Consider the following 18,116-nt stretch of genomic DNA (forward strand, 5'->3'; position numbering starts at 1 on the left):
CGTATGTCTGGAGCTAAGTCCTGTAAAAGGCTGTTCTGTCCTTTCGGCGATGCGAGTTTATTACTCCACTACATCCTTCGAAGGGAACTAGAACACGTCATTGCTTCTTTTCGTGTGTCTTGCCATGTCTTTAGTTCGAAATTGCAACCGAATATAATTATCCCCTCTTATCTAGCTTCTTTGTCTTTCTCAAAACTCTGCTTGACCTGTGCATAGAAGGCATCATCCATGAGTACATCCAAGGCAGTCATGGCCATTGCCTTCCCGGACATTACCGCCCTCTCAAAAGCAATCGAAGTCCCTGCTGCCTTGGTAAATCCCGGCGTGTGGTTCTTGCATCCATCCTCTACTGGAATACCGATAATTGCGTGCAGAGTTGGTTTAACGTAGGAAACATTCCCTTGATCGGTAGCTGCGGCGACGGGACCTGAGGACTTCAGGACCTTGATACCATTGGCAGCTATATTCTGTTGAAACGAGCTGCACAGAGGCTCATTGACGCGTAAATCTGCGTACCCGGCTTTCTCTTCCACGTCCAACTTGCAACCAGTGGCAAGAGCACCAGCTTCCATACACTGACGGATTCTGCCAGCCAGTTCCTTAGCACCGCGGATAGTGGGGCTTCTGGCAGTATATTCTGTCTTGGTAAGTGCAGGTATGGCATTTGATGAGGGCTTCGGTGCTTCAACGATAGCACCGTGGATTCTCTCTGAAGGTAGTATCTGCTGTCTGAGCATGGAGATGTTGACGTAGGCTGAGACCAATGCATCAAGTGCATTGACTCCCTCCCATGGAGTGGCTCCAGCGTGGGCACTGACGCCATGGTAGGTGCCGTGAACACTGTAGGATGCGACATTGGAGAATCCTGCACATCCCAGGGCACCTTTGTCTAAATAATCATCTTCTGACATTGGGTGCCTTTCAGTAATCAGTACTGTTTTTCGCTAATGGATCATCGAGACGTCTAAGCAGGGAAAATACTCACATCATCAAGGATACATCTACCTTGTCGTACGCTCCGGCATCCAAGAGATCAATCTTTCCTCCTCCGTCTTCCTCGGCGGGTGTACCAAGTAGTTGCACCCTCCCAGCGATGCCAAATGTCTGTAGAACGTGAGAGGTAGCGATGAAACCCGTCACACTTGCCGTGGCTATAAGATTATGGCCACAAGCATGGCCTATCTCTGGAAGTGCATCATACTCGGCGTTGAAATTGACGGTTCTACCCTCACTTCCGCTAAGGACTTCAAATGCTGTGTCCAGGCCATAGGCATGCCGTGTTACTTGATAACCAAGTATTTCCATCAAGTCACAAATTGTATCGTGAGCACTTTGTTCATTGTATGCCAGCTCAGGATTGGAGTGAATCTATCCATTGCCGAATGTATTAGTGACATGGACCGTAGAAAGGAAGGGCAGTTACTGAATCTCTCACAGCGTTGTTCACGGATTGAAGCAGCGGCTCAAGCCTGGACACACAGTCGTTTATCGCCATCCGCAAAGTTTCTTTTGATGGGAGGTGCAGTTGACCATCGTTTGCTGTAACTAGGGTCCCCATTGAAATGTCAATATGAAGTTCGATAATGAAAATAGTTAAGGTAATGGGAAACACAGATTAAATGTGATCGATAGCTATTCTCCTGAAATAGCCTGCTAAGTAGAATTTCACGAGCCTTATCTAAGTGAGGGGAAACTGTGAGCTATTTTGTTAAACAGAGCAGTCTTACACGTGACTGTATGTTTGGCCATTCACAGCGTCTTGATGGTAATATATTGCAAATTGGAAAATGGCCTTGAAGGGACATCTGTTACCCTCAAAGTCATGTTAGTGTGCCTCCATGCGCGTCACTCCGATGGCGCCTCCGACTAACTGCCTGTGTCACGTATCTTTGTTTGCAAATCAGGATGAGTTCTTCACCGCTAAACCTTTGAACACCTTGCGGATAGTTTAGTGTTACGAAGCCGAACTTACATATTGTAAGAAATCCTGATCTAGATCTGAATCTTGCTTCATCTGCTTCTCATCACACAACGCGAATCTTGATCAGTGTCCAAAGACTAATCCATCATGAACCATGTCTCTCGGCAGACGTTACGCGGAGTAACACGTCTCAATTCAAGATCATTTCCGTTTTCATACCACCATCCATATCGACGCTGGATGCACTCATCAGAATGCAGAAATGTGAACTCCTCTCACCGTCGCAGTCACACTCTTGCGGAGCTGCGCCCTGTCCAGCCCAAGAGTGAATCTCCCGCAAAGGGGGCGAAGAAGTCTCCTTTATCGATTTTACCACTTGGCATGGTAATTCGTTCTTTTCTCATCACATCGATATATTCGTCTTTCATACTTCAAGATTTGTCCCTCCGCATTCTCTGGGTTATCGCCCACTCAGATAATGCTCTCCTCAATCCGGATAAGAATTTCATTCTCAACTTCCTGCTCAGAAAGTCCTTCTATGCTCAATTTTGCGCTGGCGAGACTCCTACCCAAGTACAACGTACCGTCAAACGCTTGAAAGACATCGGTTTCGGGGGGGTTATCTTGACGCACGCCAAAGAAGCTACCCATGAGAATGAAGCAGAGGCTGCTGCTATCTCAGACCCAAGTGTGGAAACACCTCATGATGTCACGGCCGATATCATACCTTGGGTCAACAGCATCGTTGAGACTATCAATATGGCTGACCCTGGTAACTATGTTGCGCTCAAACTCTCTGGTGCTGGCCGTCTAGCATTATACAACTTGTCTCAGAACAGGAATCCCTCTCCATATCTCTCAAAATCCCTGGACGAGATTTGCAACCTGGCCCAACAACGAGATGTCAGTATTCTCGTTGACGCCGAGCACGATGCACAACAAGAGGGGATTGACAGCTGGACCATAATTTACGCTCGCCGATACAACACCAATACTGCAATAATCTACGGGACCTACCAAGCGTACAGAAGAGTCACACCGACGACTATATCACGACATCTTGCAGAAGCTCAGAAAGGCGGCTTTACTCTCGGTGTGAAACTTGTACGCGGAGCTTACCTCGGTTCTGACCCTCGGGAATGCTTCTATGATACCAAGGCCGAGACAGATAATTGCTATAATGCAATCTCCGAGTCTATCCTTACTCGACAGTGGAGTCCAGTTGTCCGCGGGAACGGGAATTTCCCAGATACTCATCTTGTTCTGGCTACCCACAATGCCGAGTCTGTACACAAAGCCCGTGCTATCTGCAACAGGGGTGAGGCCAAGTCGGGCATTGTCTTTGCTCAGTTACAGGGCATGGCTGATGAGCTCGGATGCGAGCTCATACAAGCTGGCGCTGGTGGTTCCCCAGTTGCTTTGCCGGCGTATAAATATCTTGTTTGGGGAAGTACTTCGGAGTGTATGAAGTATCTTTTACGGCGTGCGTATGAGAATCGGGATGCTGTTCAACGTACGCACAGTGGTCGCAAAGCTTTGTGGTCTGAGCTTGTTCGGAGGTTCAAGCTAGCTCTGTCCCTTCCACACTGAGCATAATAGATTGTACCCCGTCTTTGTCATAAGATTTCATAATGAATTTGAGCTCAGGACATTAGTCTCTATTGGCCGCTTACGTGATTTAGATAATGAAGACTTTGGCACTTCGCTTTCTTGTGCGTTTCTAATCGAATGTCTATGCCAGTTAACCTACCCTGCTGTCTACCCCATACCTTGCCAAATCTAGCTTTGTCCTTTGTCTCCTCCATTTCTATAAATAATGATTAATCGAAGTCGAGCGTTACGCCTCAGGCTTCCTCAATATCGTCGGGGGTTTCTTGTCTTCTGCCAACATTATTGAACCGCATACAGACCACGATGAGAGCACCAGGTAACAGTATGAGCATGGCTATAAACCAGTGTAGACCAAGCCATTTACCGCCCCACTCCATCCCAAGGCGAAAGCCAGCAGCCATGACTGGCCCTGAAACAACAGCGGCTATGGCGTTCAGCACTTCGACAGCCGAAAGTACAGCGCCAGCACCAGCGCTATGTGCCATAGTCAGAAGAAGACTTCTGAGGGCCGGATTGAGACAGAAGTTGACTGCAGACAAGACAATTGCCGTGACAAACACGATGAGATTGTCGGCAAAGCCAGCCAGACAATAAGCAATTACCAGAACCACCACGCAAGTCCGAGCGATCCATACATCCTGAGTGATAGCCGGAACATTGGAGCGTCGCATCACCCTTTGAGCAAAAGGCAAAGCAATAAGACATAGCCCTAGCTGGGTGAAGCTTTTTACCGAAGTAATAACACCAGCCTATTCGACAGTTAGACATGCAAAGTGGGTATAGTAATCTCGGTCCATACCTCTGGCCAACTCAGATGAAATCGCTTTGCCGCATATTGTTTCGTGATAATTGACCCGATATCTTCGCCAACATCGATAAAGAGTAAGCTGCAGATAAATAGTGTTATTGTAGAGTCAGACCAAAAGATGTCGCGCAGAGACTTGAACGATTTCGCTAGCAAGTCTCGACTACCATTGCGGATTTTGTGAGTAAAGGTCGTCTGTCCACGAATACTACCAGCATCAGACTGGTCATTCTTGAGTGTGAGAGTCTCGGGTATAAAAAAGGTGGTGATGAGTCCAAGGACTTGAAATCCCAGTGAGATGAAGATGGCAGGCCACTCTCCACTACCTATAAGATAGTAAATTGCAGGTCCACTTATGAGAGTCCCGACAACTAGTCCAGTGGATAAAACAACGAAGACCCCGGATCTTTCGCTTGTTAGCATCGATCAATGTGGGTCGGGATTGGACGTCTGTACCTGCGTGACTCTGGAACTGCATCACTTGCCATGGCGTATACCATCATTACTGGGACTAACGGTCCACCACCAATGACGGAAACCATTGGTGCCACCCAAAGCAGACGTAGAGGGAAGATACTGGGAAACATGCCTGTAAGGTTGATTAGTGATGGCGCAGGACATCCAGTTGTGTTGACGTACAGATGACAAGACCAGCCAAGCCGTACAAGACGCAGCCCAGTGTAGCTATTATGAGAACCGGCTTGCGACCATACACATCAGCCGCAAGGCCATAAGGTATACTAAAAATAACAGTCGGAAGAAGCTCAAACGTTGCCTTCATGCTGAGAATGATAGACAATTCACCCTGCACGTCCTCATCCTTGCAGCGCGGGTCCGAAGTAGGATCAGAGGTACCATGATATTGCCGACATAGGATGCCCTCCAAAATCTGACTGAGAATCGTGTTGAACATATTCGGGGAGAGTTTCAAAAAGATGAAGGATAGATATCCTAACAGGAGCAATCGAAAGTGATGACGCCATGGGCTGTACTCATCAGCCGCTTTAGTGTCGTCCTCATCATCGCGTTCCTCTGGCTGTAAAAGTAGTTCCTGCTCGTCAAAATCGATCACAGAGCTTGTCGCAGACACCGGAAAGCGTCGCTTCGCCCCAAGAGGGATCGCGTGCCCGTGTGTATGCGCAGCGCGAGGTGCCATGGTGTTTACGTTAGTTGTTGTGTCAAGGTTAGGTTGTTGGGAGCACAAGCGCGGTAGCCGGGCGGGGCCAAGTAACAGCAAACGCTGTAGATAAGCAGAGTTATACCATATATACTACGGCTGATATCACGCGCATGCAGCTTGTCACAAGGGCTGTTTTCAGCCGGTGTGTCAGCAGAGGAATTCACCGACTTTGTCATTATGCGATTGGTGGCGCCTTGAACAGTACATACAACAGTACAGAAACCATAGATCGTTTTGATATATACGTGATTCTAGTAACTGAGATAGTTCTTGGACAACAACTCGATAACTAGAATATGTCGACCTAGTTTACTTCATTGAATTCTTTAAATGGAGAATATATATACATGATTCACAGACTTGATTAACAATTTTAGTACTTAGGTACCTTGCTATCGCATGAGACCAGTTTCAGTGTCACCCCAAAACGGAATATCCAATACGTACCTATGGCTGTCTCAACATGGACTCTCCACACCTCCCAGGAAGCACCACGTTCGAATGCAGTCCTCGCATATAGCGTTTGCATATTACCATTCGCCATAACGTCACTCAAAACGAAGACAGACGCGCTCGTCATACAAAAGTGAATTCACGAGGGAGATAAGCGACTGATCGTCCTTGTCAATAGTGATACTAGCATCACAATACTTGGTCTCTGTCTTGGGTCAGGGCTCGTGCCAGCGGATGCAGGACGGGCGCCAACGGGGTGAGACACGATCAGAGACAGGCTGGGCACGTGGTGACCAAAGTATCCGCCATTGTGGCCGGTCCTCCTGACCTTGCGAAGGTCTTCGATCGGGTACTTGTCTGGAAGGTAGCGGCAGAAGAGATTAGATGATACAAAAAGAGTGAACTGAACCCTTGGTTGCTGCCTGTTATTACCTCAAACAAATTATTGAAGTAGCAGGGCATTAGAAGCCATTGTCTCGCGACTCTGTTCATCCTTGACTTCCATAAGCTTGAACATGCCGTCATAATGCAAACATGTTTTTGAGCAACTCCTAGAGCGTGCAGTCAAGAATCATGTTGTTCTAGTCACTAGTCAGATTGTTGGATCGTAAATTCGCATAGTTGATGGTGTAAGCCTCTTAAGCACTATTAAGCTGCTGGTATCAGAGATGAACCGGTAATTATGAAAGTTTCGATTTAGATTTCAAGATTCCATCTATCTTTGCCTCACCATCCGCTAGCCCTTACCCAAACATCAACAATCCTTTCCGCATCGCCTTGAGATGAGTCGACAACAAGATACCATCCATAGAGAGCCCCAGTGACACATGCATGGTTCGGAAAGATGACAACATTTTGCCCAACTTCCAGCGGCAGAGGCGGTAGCCCGGACGTATCCTCGTCATGAGCGTGCTCCCAAGCCAAGATTGAATGCTCTTGGCTTACTCTGTCGACGATCAACCGTTTCGGTGTATTGGTTCCAGCTTCGTAAGACCTCTGGCTCACTACTCCCCAGCCTGCGTAAGCAGCACAAGGCTCACGGCCCAAGCCCAGTGTACCAACAGCGACCAAGGCTTCTGGTTGAGCTCGCTCACCATCGTTGTATGTACTGCACACTTCCGCAATGACGGAAATGGCAATCTCTTCTTCGTGTGATCCCAAGTTTCTTCTCGAATTAGTGGAAACCTGCTGCATGTCAAGAATGGAGTAAACGCCGGCATGTAGCTCCAGCTTTGTCTGTAAGCCGCCTGGCTGACCTGTAGTAACAACTTCAATGGCTTTTCGGAGCGACTCGGCTGCAGGCGACAGATCTCCGTCCGAAGTAGCTAGATTTTCGGCAGCTGTGACTTGAGGTGAAGCACCAACACTGATGATGATCTCTTTGTTTTTTGCGAACAAGTGCGCTTGAGCATTGACGGCATCGAGACATCCTTGGATTTCGCCCTCCAAGTTGGCCATGGCTTGTTCTGGAGTCGAGTCCTTGTAGCTCAGACTACTATGCGAGTACAGTCCTAGCAGCTCGGCCTCCCCACTTGCCTCGAGCTGCGCAAGGGACTCTATCAATCCATTCTTGTTTAGTGACAGCGGCGGGAGTCCTGCACGGTGATAGCCTGTGTCGACCTTTAAGAACACCTTTGCGGGAAATTTGGCATGCTGAGAAAAGGCTTTGACGGGTTGGAGTTGAGATGGATGGTCGATGAGAACGGAGATGGTGTCTGGGCCCAACTCTGCGCCCAAGGCTGCCAAACGTGGGATCTGAGAGCGAGGAAGGGGCAGACCGTAAAGGATGTCGAGTCGACGACCTGCTTCTTTGTATTCTTTGAGGAGAGGTAGAAGATGTTCGATCTCGGCTAGTGTGGACACGATGAGCTTCACGTCACGGTTGCCTTTTCCAAATTGAAGACGAGCGGCTTCTATTGTCTGTAAAAATTAGTCCTAGAGTTCTGCATGCATAAAGAAGGTTCACCTTGTGAGTTTTGACATGGGCACGAAAGTCCAGGCCTAGCGCATCGACAGAGTCCAGCATAGACTGGCAATGGCGAGCGATCCTAGCCTTGTCGAGAATAACCGTAGGTTTAGGAACATCGTTGATACTTTTGCCAACGTAAAATTGACGCAGTTCCTCGATCGGAGGTGTTTGTCTTTGTGGAATAGACATTTAGATAGAGGGAATCAATTTTCGTGAGGGAATTGTGTTATATCTTAGACTCGTGTCGGAGAGTTGGAATATTTAACTATTGCCATTGCGGACATTTTATTGTCCGCGCGGCATTATTAAGGGTATTTAGCGATAAGTTATGCATTTATACTAAATTAGGTAAGCCTTGGGTTAGGGTAGTAACATAAAGGGATCTCTGCCCAGAGTTTTCTATTACGGCTTAGCGTGTAACCATACCTTGAACAGAGTGATTCCTTAGGCGGAGCTTATACTTAATATAATCCACGCTACTATAATATAAAGACAAGGAAAGAAGAAGGTCATTAGTTCCTAGAAATAATCATAGAGTAATAATTAAAACTAAACTTACCAATAAGAATGTCTCCATAGCAAGAGGCTAAATTATAGGTTTTTACAATTTTAGAGCCCCTGATAATCCTAGTTGGAAGTATCAGTGTCATCTCTCGTTATGTCTGAAATTATAACCTAAGATTCCCGAGGGATTGGCACCTTCCTTCTGGTCCGGTTGTATACAAGGGCTAAGGTGGTCGGGCTTTGGCGTGGACGTACCCGGTTAGAAGGTGATATAAAACTTCGCAGACGGGTACAATTACGCTGGCGTGAGCGGCGCCTTGGGTGACGAGGTGTTTATTTGCTTGGTCGTCAGTTGTAATAACCCGCTAGGTGCTTTGCGTACTACCTCGTTGACCAGCGAATTCATCTCTTAGTACAGCCGCGACGTCGCGGACAGACATCCGTATGCAGGAATATAGTTTAGGTTCCTATACTTGGTGAAGTCCTACTTAGGGTCGTGTGACTTTTTCATTTTCTTACATTAGTTATTATTACTATTAATATCTTTAGAGCTCTTATTTAGGCATCTATATATATAGATATAATAGTAATAATTTATTAATTTATTTGAGCTCATATAGAGATTGATAATCTGATATCAATAAATTCTCAACACTACTCGCGTTAACTTGTAAAGCGCTTTCTTTATACCTCATCCACTCCAAAACAGACTCATACCCTTAGGCTCGACTATTCTAAACTGAAAGGGCTCCCTAAATCGAGCTTCGCGCCTCGACGACCTCTGCAACCCCAGCAATAGATACGCTGCCAATGATATCGAACACGGCCACCGTAGAGCTAAACTCCTTATTGATCCAATTCCTCAACTCGACCGCCATCAGCGAGTCAACTCCGTACGACGACAGTGGCTTGCTTGGCTCAACGTCATCAGGCGAGATAGACATGGCTCGCGCAAGTTTAGCAGCTATGGCCCGTATGACAACCTGCTGCCGCTCTCTGGCATCTGAGGACTTTTGGAATACATCTCTTGCGTTCTCGGCGTGGTCAACTGCTTGTTCTGGAGTACTGTTGCTACCTGCTGCTAAGAATGAGAATGCGCTGAGGAGAGGTCGTTCGAGTAGAGCTGGTGGTTGCTGGCCCTCTTCAAGTATGTCAACAGGTGTTCGTAGGCCGAAAAGGACTTGTCCCTCAGACAATGGCGGTAACTTGAGCGGATTGTTCGGATCGCAACAGAGGGTTAGCAGAGCAAGTAACTCCTTGTCATTTATAGGCTGCATATCATTCGACGTCTGTCTCTGACGCTGGTACGCCTCTTTCTCAGCAATGATGCCAATGTTGCTCATCCATCCGATATCAAGAGACAGTGCACTCTGGCCATGCATTCTGCGATGCTTCGCCAGTGCATCTTGATACGCGCAGCCACCAGCATAATTTGCACTAGCCATCTGGCCAACGACACCAGCCAGAGAGGACAAGAGGATGAAGAAGTCGAGATCCTTGGGGAGTAGCTCATGCAAGTTCTTAGAGGTGTCGACTTTGGAGCGTATAGTGAGATCCCACTGCTGGAATGTCATGTTGCTCTGGAATATGGCATCTTGCAGAACCATGGCGGCGTTGATGCAGCCCTTGATTGGGGGCATGGTGTGGGAACATTCTTCCAGCATGACTGCCACATCTTCTCGGACGGACACGTCGCACTTAGGCGCAACAATGTTAACGCCGTGGGATGTTAGCTCTGCTACCAGTTGTGAAGCTGCTTCAGATATTGCACCAGATCTGGAGGGAACAATCAGGTGTTTAGCTCCACTGTCAGCCATCCATCTGATAATGGCTCGGCCGAGGCCTCCAGATCCTCCAGCTACTAAGTAGGTGGAATTACCATCGAACGTCCATGGGCGGCGGTCCTGGACAAATTGCTGTAAAGATGTAAGTTAGCTAGTCATTTGGCAGCTATTTGGGATTGGCCTACCGGAACTGCATCTCCTTGTTCTGCTATCACTATCACGCGCTCGCTGGTATCCTCTTGCAGTTTCTTGAAGCCATTTCTGATATCAGATATCTTGAAGGCCGGCAACAGTTGAGGCGGTTGGATTTTATCTTCAGCTAGGAGCTGCATTGTTGTTTGTGCCAGTTGGCTAAAGGCTTTGGGCTTCAGACGCATGATATCAATGGACGAGAACGTGAGACTTCTTGACATGATCTCTGCAGCCATTGTAGAAGCCACTGAACTGTTCCGACCACCAAGGCTGACGATACATCCCCCATCGGCCACGCATGACAGCGGTGTGTGTAGTGTGTCCCGGGAACAGTCGAGCAATACATCAACGCCTTCTTCCTCAGTGACTCTCATGACATCTTGAGTAAGGGATGGGGAGTTGCTGTCAAAGATATGCTCGGCATTCAGGCTAAGAATGTGAATTAAGAGTTGTTTCTCAGCAGCAGTCGACACTGTAGCAAATACTGGAGCACTCATTGTCTGGGCAAACCTGACTGCAATCTGACCCAATAAACTTGCAGCCGAGTGAATCAAGACGTTGTCATTCTCTTGTACGCGAGCAACATTCAAAATCGAATGGCAGGCACTCAACCCAGGAATTATCAGCGAGGCAGCATTTTCAAAGCCGAGAGAGTCGGGAATCTTGAAGACGCAGGCTTCGTTGGCGCGAGCATACTTCCTCATGCAACCAGCAGAAACTATAGCGACACGATCTCCTATTCGAATGGTAGTGCTGCAGCTCTCACCAATTCGGGTGACAACGCCAACGCAATCACTGCCAAACTCTTCAGTCCGCTTGTCAGGGTGACCAAGGGCAATGTTGAGATCGCGAGAGGTGAGACCCCAGGCCATTGCTTCGATCTCAACATCACTAGGACCGAGTTCCTCCGCGTGGGACTGGTCCTCAACAAACTGAAGTGAGTCGAGTGATCCTGGCTGGCTAATACCAAGTTTTAACGCTGGTCCCTCGCCCCACGATTTCTGTTGCAGCTGTTTCGAGACAAGAGATCGTAGTGCCGTATCAGTGCTGATGTCTCGAACAGCGCGGCCTGTAGTGATGACACCATCTCGAACAACGTACTCGACTTCCTTTGACGGCGTTTCAGTCTCGAATGCTGTCTTGTAGACCTCTGAGATGAAGCCCGCCTGTGAAGCTTGAGCCATCTCTCCGTCTATTGCTAGGGTGACGATGTGAGTATCAGGCTGCTCTGCACGGATGGAACGGAAGAATCCCTGAGCAACACTATAGTCTGGACACATTGAGTCGCTGATGCTGGCTGAAGTGACCCATACAAGGTTCGAGACTTTGCTGATTAAGAACTGAAGACAACTGAACTGCCCTTCTGAGAGAGTTGATAGGAGAGGTTTGTCTCCAGCTTCAACGAAGCAGATGACAGCATCATCAGTCGTCAACTTGGCGAGCTCCCTCTGAACTGGGGCTAGCGAGAATGTAACGACGGTTGCACGCCGCTCTAGATTTGGATCAATTCGTGCCCGAACCTGATCTGCAAGCTCCCTCTCCTTCATTGACGCGTCTTCACTGATGAGCATGACCAAACGGCCTCTACTTGCCTTTTCCTCAACCTTATGCTGAGGTTCACTGGCGGTGGTAATGATGACACTCATAATGTGACACTGATCATCTTGATAGTCCCGAATCACCAAGTCATTCCCCGAGAAGCCATTGTCCTTGAGACATTTATCCCAAAGATGCTCTGGTATAGCAGCAGAATGGGGTCTCCACTCCTCGCGAGCAACCCACCATCCTGGCACAAGGCCAGCCATGAAATTAGTAGCGATGTCATCGGGGTTGATAACCTCGAGGAGGATGAGACGACCACCTGGCTTCAGAGCCTTTCGCACATTGCGTATCGTGGCTTCCAGGTATGGAGTTGCGTGAAGCACACTGGCCGCGATGACCAAGTCATAAGAGCCTGGATCAACACCTTGAATATCGATGCTTCGGTCTAGATCAAGTGTCTTGAAGGTGATGCGGCCTTGGGACTTGAGGTCTGGCCATCTTTTACTTGCAGTCTCAAAGAAGGCAGGGGATATGTCGGTATACGTATACTCCGAGAACGCCAGTCCTCCAGTGCGCCTCTCACGTTCTTGCAGAGCTGAGATGACATGTCCCGTCATACCACCTGTGCCAGCACCAACTTCAAGGACTCTCAGAGCTGGGTTCTCATGCGATGCCAGGTCAAGTAGATAGTTCAGTTGACCATCTGCGCAGAGATTTCTGAAGAGATCCGAGTAGAAGATATCGGCCTGGTCAGACTCAAAGACTACCTGTAGAGGGTCTAGCTCTCCGAATAGAATGTCAGGCAGCTTTCGTGCACAAGTCGTGTACAATTTCCACGCCGGGAGGACAGAGTCAACTTCAGCTAGGCGAGACTCGAGCTCCTCGTCACTGATCTTCGTTGCTTCTGCCTGATGTTCGGCTGGCAACTTGCTGACATGATGTTCCATCCACCCGACATGACGTTGCAGATCTGCTGGAACCTTGGACTTGTCAACGTTCTTCAGTACACGAGCAGCTACGAGCTCCAGTGTATGACAGAGCCTCGAGTGGTTCTCCAGAACTGCGCTGTCGTCTTTCGGCACAGCATTAGCGGCGAATAACCGTGTCAGCTGATCGGACCCTAGCATGCTGAACTGTGGCTTCCACTCGACGGAGTACACCAGCTTCTTCTCCTTGTGGGTTATTCCACCCGAGACAGCAGATGTAACCGCACTCTCGATACAGCAAAGGATCTCTCCGTCGTCACCAAGAGCGGTGACCTTGCCCTGTTCCCCGTAGCCATGGAGAGTTGGAGTCGCTTCAGACATCCACAGAACCGCAGGTGTCTTCCATGGTTTGGAAGAGAACCATGCATTTTCGAGTCTTACAGGGACATTGGCTGCGGGTTGTTGGCCTGAGCTGGCTCGAAGAACTTGGAAGGCTTGGTCGAGCACTGCCGGATGAACCAAGCTCCTGATGTTGAACCTTGCCTGCGACAGATCAACGCGTGCCATAGCTGAGGCCTTACCGTCCCACTTGATGTTGCGCATCAGCTGGAACCAATCGCCATATTGCAGCCCAACCGCTGCTGCATCCCGGTAGAAGACACGAGGGTCGATCGGCAAAGTACATGTATGAGCTACATCTTGATGCTGACGCTGGATGTGTTCGTGGTTCACTCGTCGCTCCCCGTTGCTGTCGTTGTCCTGAAATTCGACCGATATGTTCGCAGTAAAGCACTCAACCCACTCATTATGCGAGTAAGTGAAAATGCTGACATCAAACTTTGCAGCCAGCTGTTTGTCGACAACTCGCAGGCGGACTTGCGTCTCGAGGCGATCTTCCCAAGTTTCTGGCACAATTATGGGGTTCATAAACTCAGCTTTCTCAATATTGTAACCGAAGACAGCACGGTCTGAGGGAACCATCTCTTGAGCGGCCTCAATAGCCATGAGAAGCATACCAGATGCTGGAAACAGGACAGTATCACTGATCTGTGATCTACTTCAGTATTGTCTCGGCATTGTCGCCACTGGACTTACCTTGTGATCTCCAGTCCAAGCAGAGGAATCGATGCTCCAGAAGTTCCTCCATCGGGGCTCCAACGGATTCCAATCGGATACCCTCACTCCAAGCAGCTCGCCCTTGACAGCCTCCCGCAGCCTGAAGTCTCTGCTTAGGCGTGATTCAGCCCAGTATCGCTGTGATCTATCGAATGGGTACTTGGGACAGTCAACCAGAAACTTCGCTTTCGTCCTTTGTTGGTTAGCTGCCAAGATGGAGACGGGATAGCCTTCGCAGAATAGTTGTCCGGCGAGTTCCAGAGTGGTCTGGATTGCCGGGTGTGATCTATGCAAGACATAGCTGTATCTTACTCCCTTTGACGCACTGGACATCTCACTCAGTGTGTCTTTCACGGGCCTTCGAAGAGCTGGGTGAGGGCCAATCTCAATCAGGTCAGTGAGGTTGCCCAAGCCAAGTTTGCGTGCTGAGTTGTTGTTTGCAATGACCTGCACTACTTTGGCGAATCTGACAGGTGACAGCATATTGTCAACCCAGTATTGACCAGTTGATAGTGTCTCTGGAGAAATACTTTTGCCAGTCACAGATGAGACCATTGGGATGCTAGTCCCATCCTTTCTCTTGGTGAGCCCTTCAAGTGCAGCAAGGTACTCGCCCGCGATGACTTTCATAGACTGCGAGTGGTACGCGACTCCGGTCTTGAGTTTTTGCGCAAAGATGCCATCTTGATCAGCCTGAGATTTGATCTTGTCGATGGCCTCTTCAGGCCCCGAGAGAGTGACGTTGAGAGGACTGTTGATGCATGCGACGTTAACTGTAAGAACACCTGTTTTCTCTAGATACCCCAAGACGTGATGTGGCGCTAGGTTAATCGACAGCATGGCGCCTGGAGATGATGCGTTGACCTTTCTTAACTTTCCAGCCAAGAGACCACGGAAGTAGGACACTCTGCAAGCGGACACCAGAGACAACCCACCTGATGCATATCTAGGACGATTTAGTAAAGCTTAATCAGGCCAGAATTATGATGATGCTTACGCTGCAGCAATCTCACCTGAAGAATGACCAATAACTACCTTTGGAGTAATGCCAAAGCTGGCAAGAAGATCGACCAAGGCAATCTGTACAGCAGTTGCAAGTGGTTGGCTATACTGCGGCATATTGATATTTTCTCCACAACTAAGCTCGTCTGAGAATGTCCGTCAGCAAGCATATGCGATGAAACTCATAGGATGTACTTGCCAAATAGGTTCCACGAGCACCCAAAGCTGGAGTAAATCTCGCTGATCTTCTCTAGAGTCTCCTGGTAGACAGCATAATGCTCAAGGCCAGAGCCCATGTTAATGTACTGCGCGCCTTGACCCGTGAATGCAAAAGCCAGGCCAAGGTCTTCTGAGCTTCTAATTGGCTTCGAAGGCGACAATGTTTGCCTTTTCGATCCGTCAACCACAGCAGAAGCTCTCCAAAGCATGTTACTTCGGCGTGAACCCAGAGTAGATGCCAAAGCGTCGAGCTTCTTATGGTCCCCCGACATCTTCTCTTTGTGGAAGTTGCCGTAAGCCTCCATAGTGCGCTTAGCTGCCTTTTCGTCGGCAGCAGTCCATACTAGTAGCTTGTGAAGTTCGACGTCTGAGTGACCATTTGCGACATCCTCAGTCACATTGGCTCCGTTGGTGTGAGCTGCGCCATGTCCATTGGTGACACCTGAGCCGTTCGTTATAGGCTTTGGGATGAGGCTCGTGTTATGGATGCCGCTGAGGCTGCGATCTTGTAAGTAGTGAAGTGCATCGTCGAGAACTATATGCGAGTTTGAACCGCCGAACCCGAAAGAGTTGAGAGATACGCGGCGGAGACCTTGCACTGGCCACTGGACATTCTGGATTGGTACCTATCGTAGTCTGAGTTAGATAAGGATATCTGAGCGACACAGATAGAACTTACTTCAATGCTGTATGAATCCGCGTTCATTGCCGGATTCATCTTTTGAAGAAGCGCGTTGGGGAGTATAACTCCTTTCTCGAGGATCACTGTCAGTGTCAGCTTGGGTCCTCCTTGCGTCGAACGGCGAGTCATATTACAGATGCATTTTACCAGACTTGCAAGTGCACTGGCTCCTTCAAGATGCCCTATGTTTGCTTTCACTGAGCCACTGTCCATCCCATCAGTCAACAATCTTCTCTGGTCGAGAGCTATGGCTTACACGTATAGTGGTTCGGAGTGAGAACGATGTTCTTGAAAGCATCGCCCAATAGCTTTGACCTCAATTGGATCACCGACAGGTGTACCGGTGCCTTGGACCCAGGTTTAGCTCATTATCAGAAGCGTTCCGACATAGCACTTACCGTGAGCTTCAACATAGCGAGTATCGCTCATAGACAGACCTGCTTGTTTGTAAACATGACGGATCAGCTCCTCCTGAGACTGCGAGCTCGGCTGTGTGAGAATCGGGGTATGACCGTCCTGGTTCGAGCCAATGGACCGAATCACGGCACGAATCATATCACCAGACTCAATCGCTGCTTGTACAGGCTTCAGAACTACAGCAATGACTCCCTCACCACGTGCATACCCGTTGGCCCGTTCATCAAAGCTGTAGCAAACGCCATCAGGCGAGAGAAACCCTTGGTTAGCCAGAACCTGAAAGATGCTCGGGTCAAGAAGAAGGTTTGCACCGGTCACGACAGCCTGTGAATAAATTAGTAATCAATAGAGTAGAGGTGGGCTATGGCTTACACATAAAGCATCGCCGCTATTCAATGCTTTGCAGGCCATATCGACAGCCGATAAACTACTAGAGCAAGCAGTATTGACGTGGATGCTTGGCCCACGAAGATCAAAGTACCAGCTGACACGGTTGGGAATAATACACGAGACAGTGCTTCCCGTGACAGCTGTTCGCTCCAAGTTATCTGGGTCTACGGCCGTCATTCTGCTGTAGTCCTCCAGCATAGAGGCAGAGAAGACAGCGGTGCGAGATCCCCTGAGACTGTCAACCGGGAGACCCGCTACGAGACAAGCAGTTAGTACTCCTTCATTATCAACCGTTTTTGGGTTTTTTACCATTCTCGAAAGCGTGGTAAGTAGCTTCCAGCGTCCAGCGCTGCATCGGATCCATCGCCGAAGCTTCTTTCGCCGTGAGTGAGAAGAACGGGGCGTCAAAGGCGGCGACATCATCATTGATGAAATGCCCTCCCTTTCCGTTCCACTACAACAGTATTAACAACGGTCCGGATGTTTAGTGAGCAAAACTACCTTCTGATGCTTGTTATTGGCAATTGAATCTGTCTTGACACGGCTTTCAGGCCAGCCCGTCATCAAGTTTCGTCGGTTCTCGAGAACATCCCAGAAAGCATCATCATCCTCAACACCTTGCGGGAGTTTGAACGAGTATCCAACGATTGCAATGTCACTCATCTTGTTGTTTTTGCCTTGATGATTGTACATCGTTCCAAAAGGGCAAACTCTACAGAACTCTAGTAATTACTATGCCAAGACTCATACCACTGTAATTCAACACCAACAACGTTACTAACCGGCCAACTACTTCATCGGTACCCTGTCATGGCTTACCATCGTTCGATGATAGAACGCTACGTGGTCTTCTCTCCACCGTGTTTCCTCCGAGGCATTTCATGAAACGGATAATTAGTCCTATCTAGTGGTAGTCTTTGAAGCTACTGCAGAGGAATCCTTCAAAGAACAGAAGTTAACCTCTGAAAATTGGCTCCGGGTGAAACTAATGCATCAACAGAGTTTGGGACGGTGGAGACCTAGTTCGCAAATATACAACAGAAATAGGGCCTATCAACGAAAACACCAGTCAACAAAGAAGGTGTTTTAACATTGATGCCCCTTGAAATGTCTGAATAGACGTTAGCTTCGGCGAACTAAAACAAGGCAGCGCGGGCCGGCTCGCACTGAAATAGTGTCGAAACATGAACCCAAAGCTCAACCTAGTACCATCGACAGAACCTCCAGGCCAGGGCCATCTGCCACGTCGGCCGCTATTGATGGTTTTCTGGGACGGTCTTGTCCTCTTCCATAGCCAATGTCCGAAAGTCCGTAGCTTACCCTGTACTCACGCATACGCCGCAGTCCTGAAACTTGGAATCGCTGATCTGTCGGGCAAATTTGTGCTAAATCCTCCGAGGCGA

The 18,116-nt window shown here is 48.7% G+C and overlaps 5 protein-coding genes across 5 annotated transcripts, besides 1 other annotated feature; 1 reads left to right on the forward strand and 4 right to left on the reverse strand.

Annotated features, from left to right (window-relative positions):
- Positions 1-167: 167 nt before the first annotated feature.
- Positions 168-1,305, reverse strand: FPSE_03822 (uncharacterized protein; the record flags this gene model as incomplete). The annotated part of the gene is made up of 2 exons (XM_009256940.1): positions 168-918; positions 986-1,305. The coding sequence occupies 2 exons, from the start codon at positions 1,303-1,305 to the stop codon at positions 168-170; spliced, it is 1,071 nt and encodes a 356-aa protein (XP_009255215.1).
- A 763-nt stretch (positions 1,306-2,068) lies between these two features.
- FPSE_03821 (uncharacterized protein) lies at positions 2,069-3,511 on the forward strand (the record flags this gene model as incomplete). Its single annotated transcript, XM_009256939.1, has 1 exon — positions 2,069-3,511. The coding sequence occupies one exon, from the start codon at positions 2,069-2,071 to the stop codon at positions 3,509-3,511; it is 1,443 nt and encodes a 480-aa protein (XP_009255214.1).
- Positions 3,512-3,765: 254 nt separating this feature from the next.
- Positions 3,766-5,493, reverse strand: FPSE_03820 (uncharacterized protein; the record flags this gene model as incomplete). Its single annotated transcript, XM_009256938.1, has 4 exons — positions 3,766-4,281; positions 4,332-4,743; positions 4,794-4,926; positions 4,977-5,493. The coding sequence occupies 4 exons, from the start codon at positions 5,491-5,493 to the stop codon at positions 3,766-3,768; spliced, it is 1,578 nt and encodes a 525-aa protein (XP_009255213.1).
- Positions 5,494-6,696: 1,203 nt separating this feature from the next.
- FPSE_03819 (uncharacterized protein) lies at positions 6,697-8,128 on the reverse strand (the record flags this gene model as incomplete). The annotated part of the gene is made up of 2 exons (XM_009256937.1): positions 6,697-7,890; positions 7,937-8,128. 2 exons carry the CDS (start codon positions 8,126-8,128, stop codon positions 6,697-6,699), a joined length of 1,386 nt encoding a protein of 461 aa, XP_009255212.1.
- An 882-nt stretch (positions 8,129-9,010) lies between these two features.
- Positions 9,011-9,051: a repeat region.
- A 144-nt stretch (positions 9,052-9,195) lies between these two features.
- Positions 9,196-17,406, reverse strand: PKS2 (the record flags this gene model as incomplete). Its single annotated transcript, XM_009256863.1, has 11 exons — positions 9,196-10,359; positions 10,413-13,934; positions 13,983-14,949; positions 15,001-15,141; positions 15,201-15,850; positions 15,904-16,111; positions 16,163-16,253; positions 16,305-16,647; positions 16,696-16,967; positions 17,023-17,167; positions 17,215-17,406. The coding sequence occupies 11 exons, from the start codon at positions 17,404-17,406 to the stop codon at positions 9,196-9,198; spliced, it is 7,695 nt and encodes a 2,564-aa protein (XP_009255138.1).
- Between the last annotated feature and the right edge of the window lie 710 nt (positions 17,407-18,116).

The sequence above is a fragment of the Fusarium pseudograminearum genome, chromosome 1 (genome assembly GCF_000303195.2).
Source record: "Fusarium pseudograminearum CS3096 chromosome 1, whole genome shotgun sequence".
NCBI lineage: Eukaryota > Fungi > Ascomycota > Sordariomycetes > Hypocreales > Nectriaceae > Fusarium > Fusarium pseudograminearum.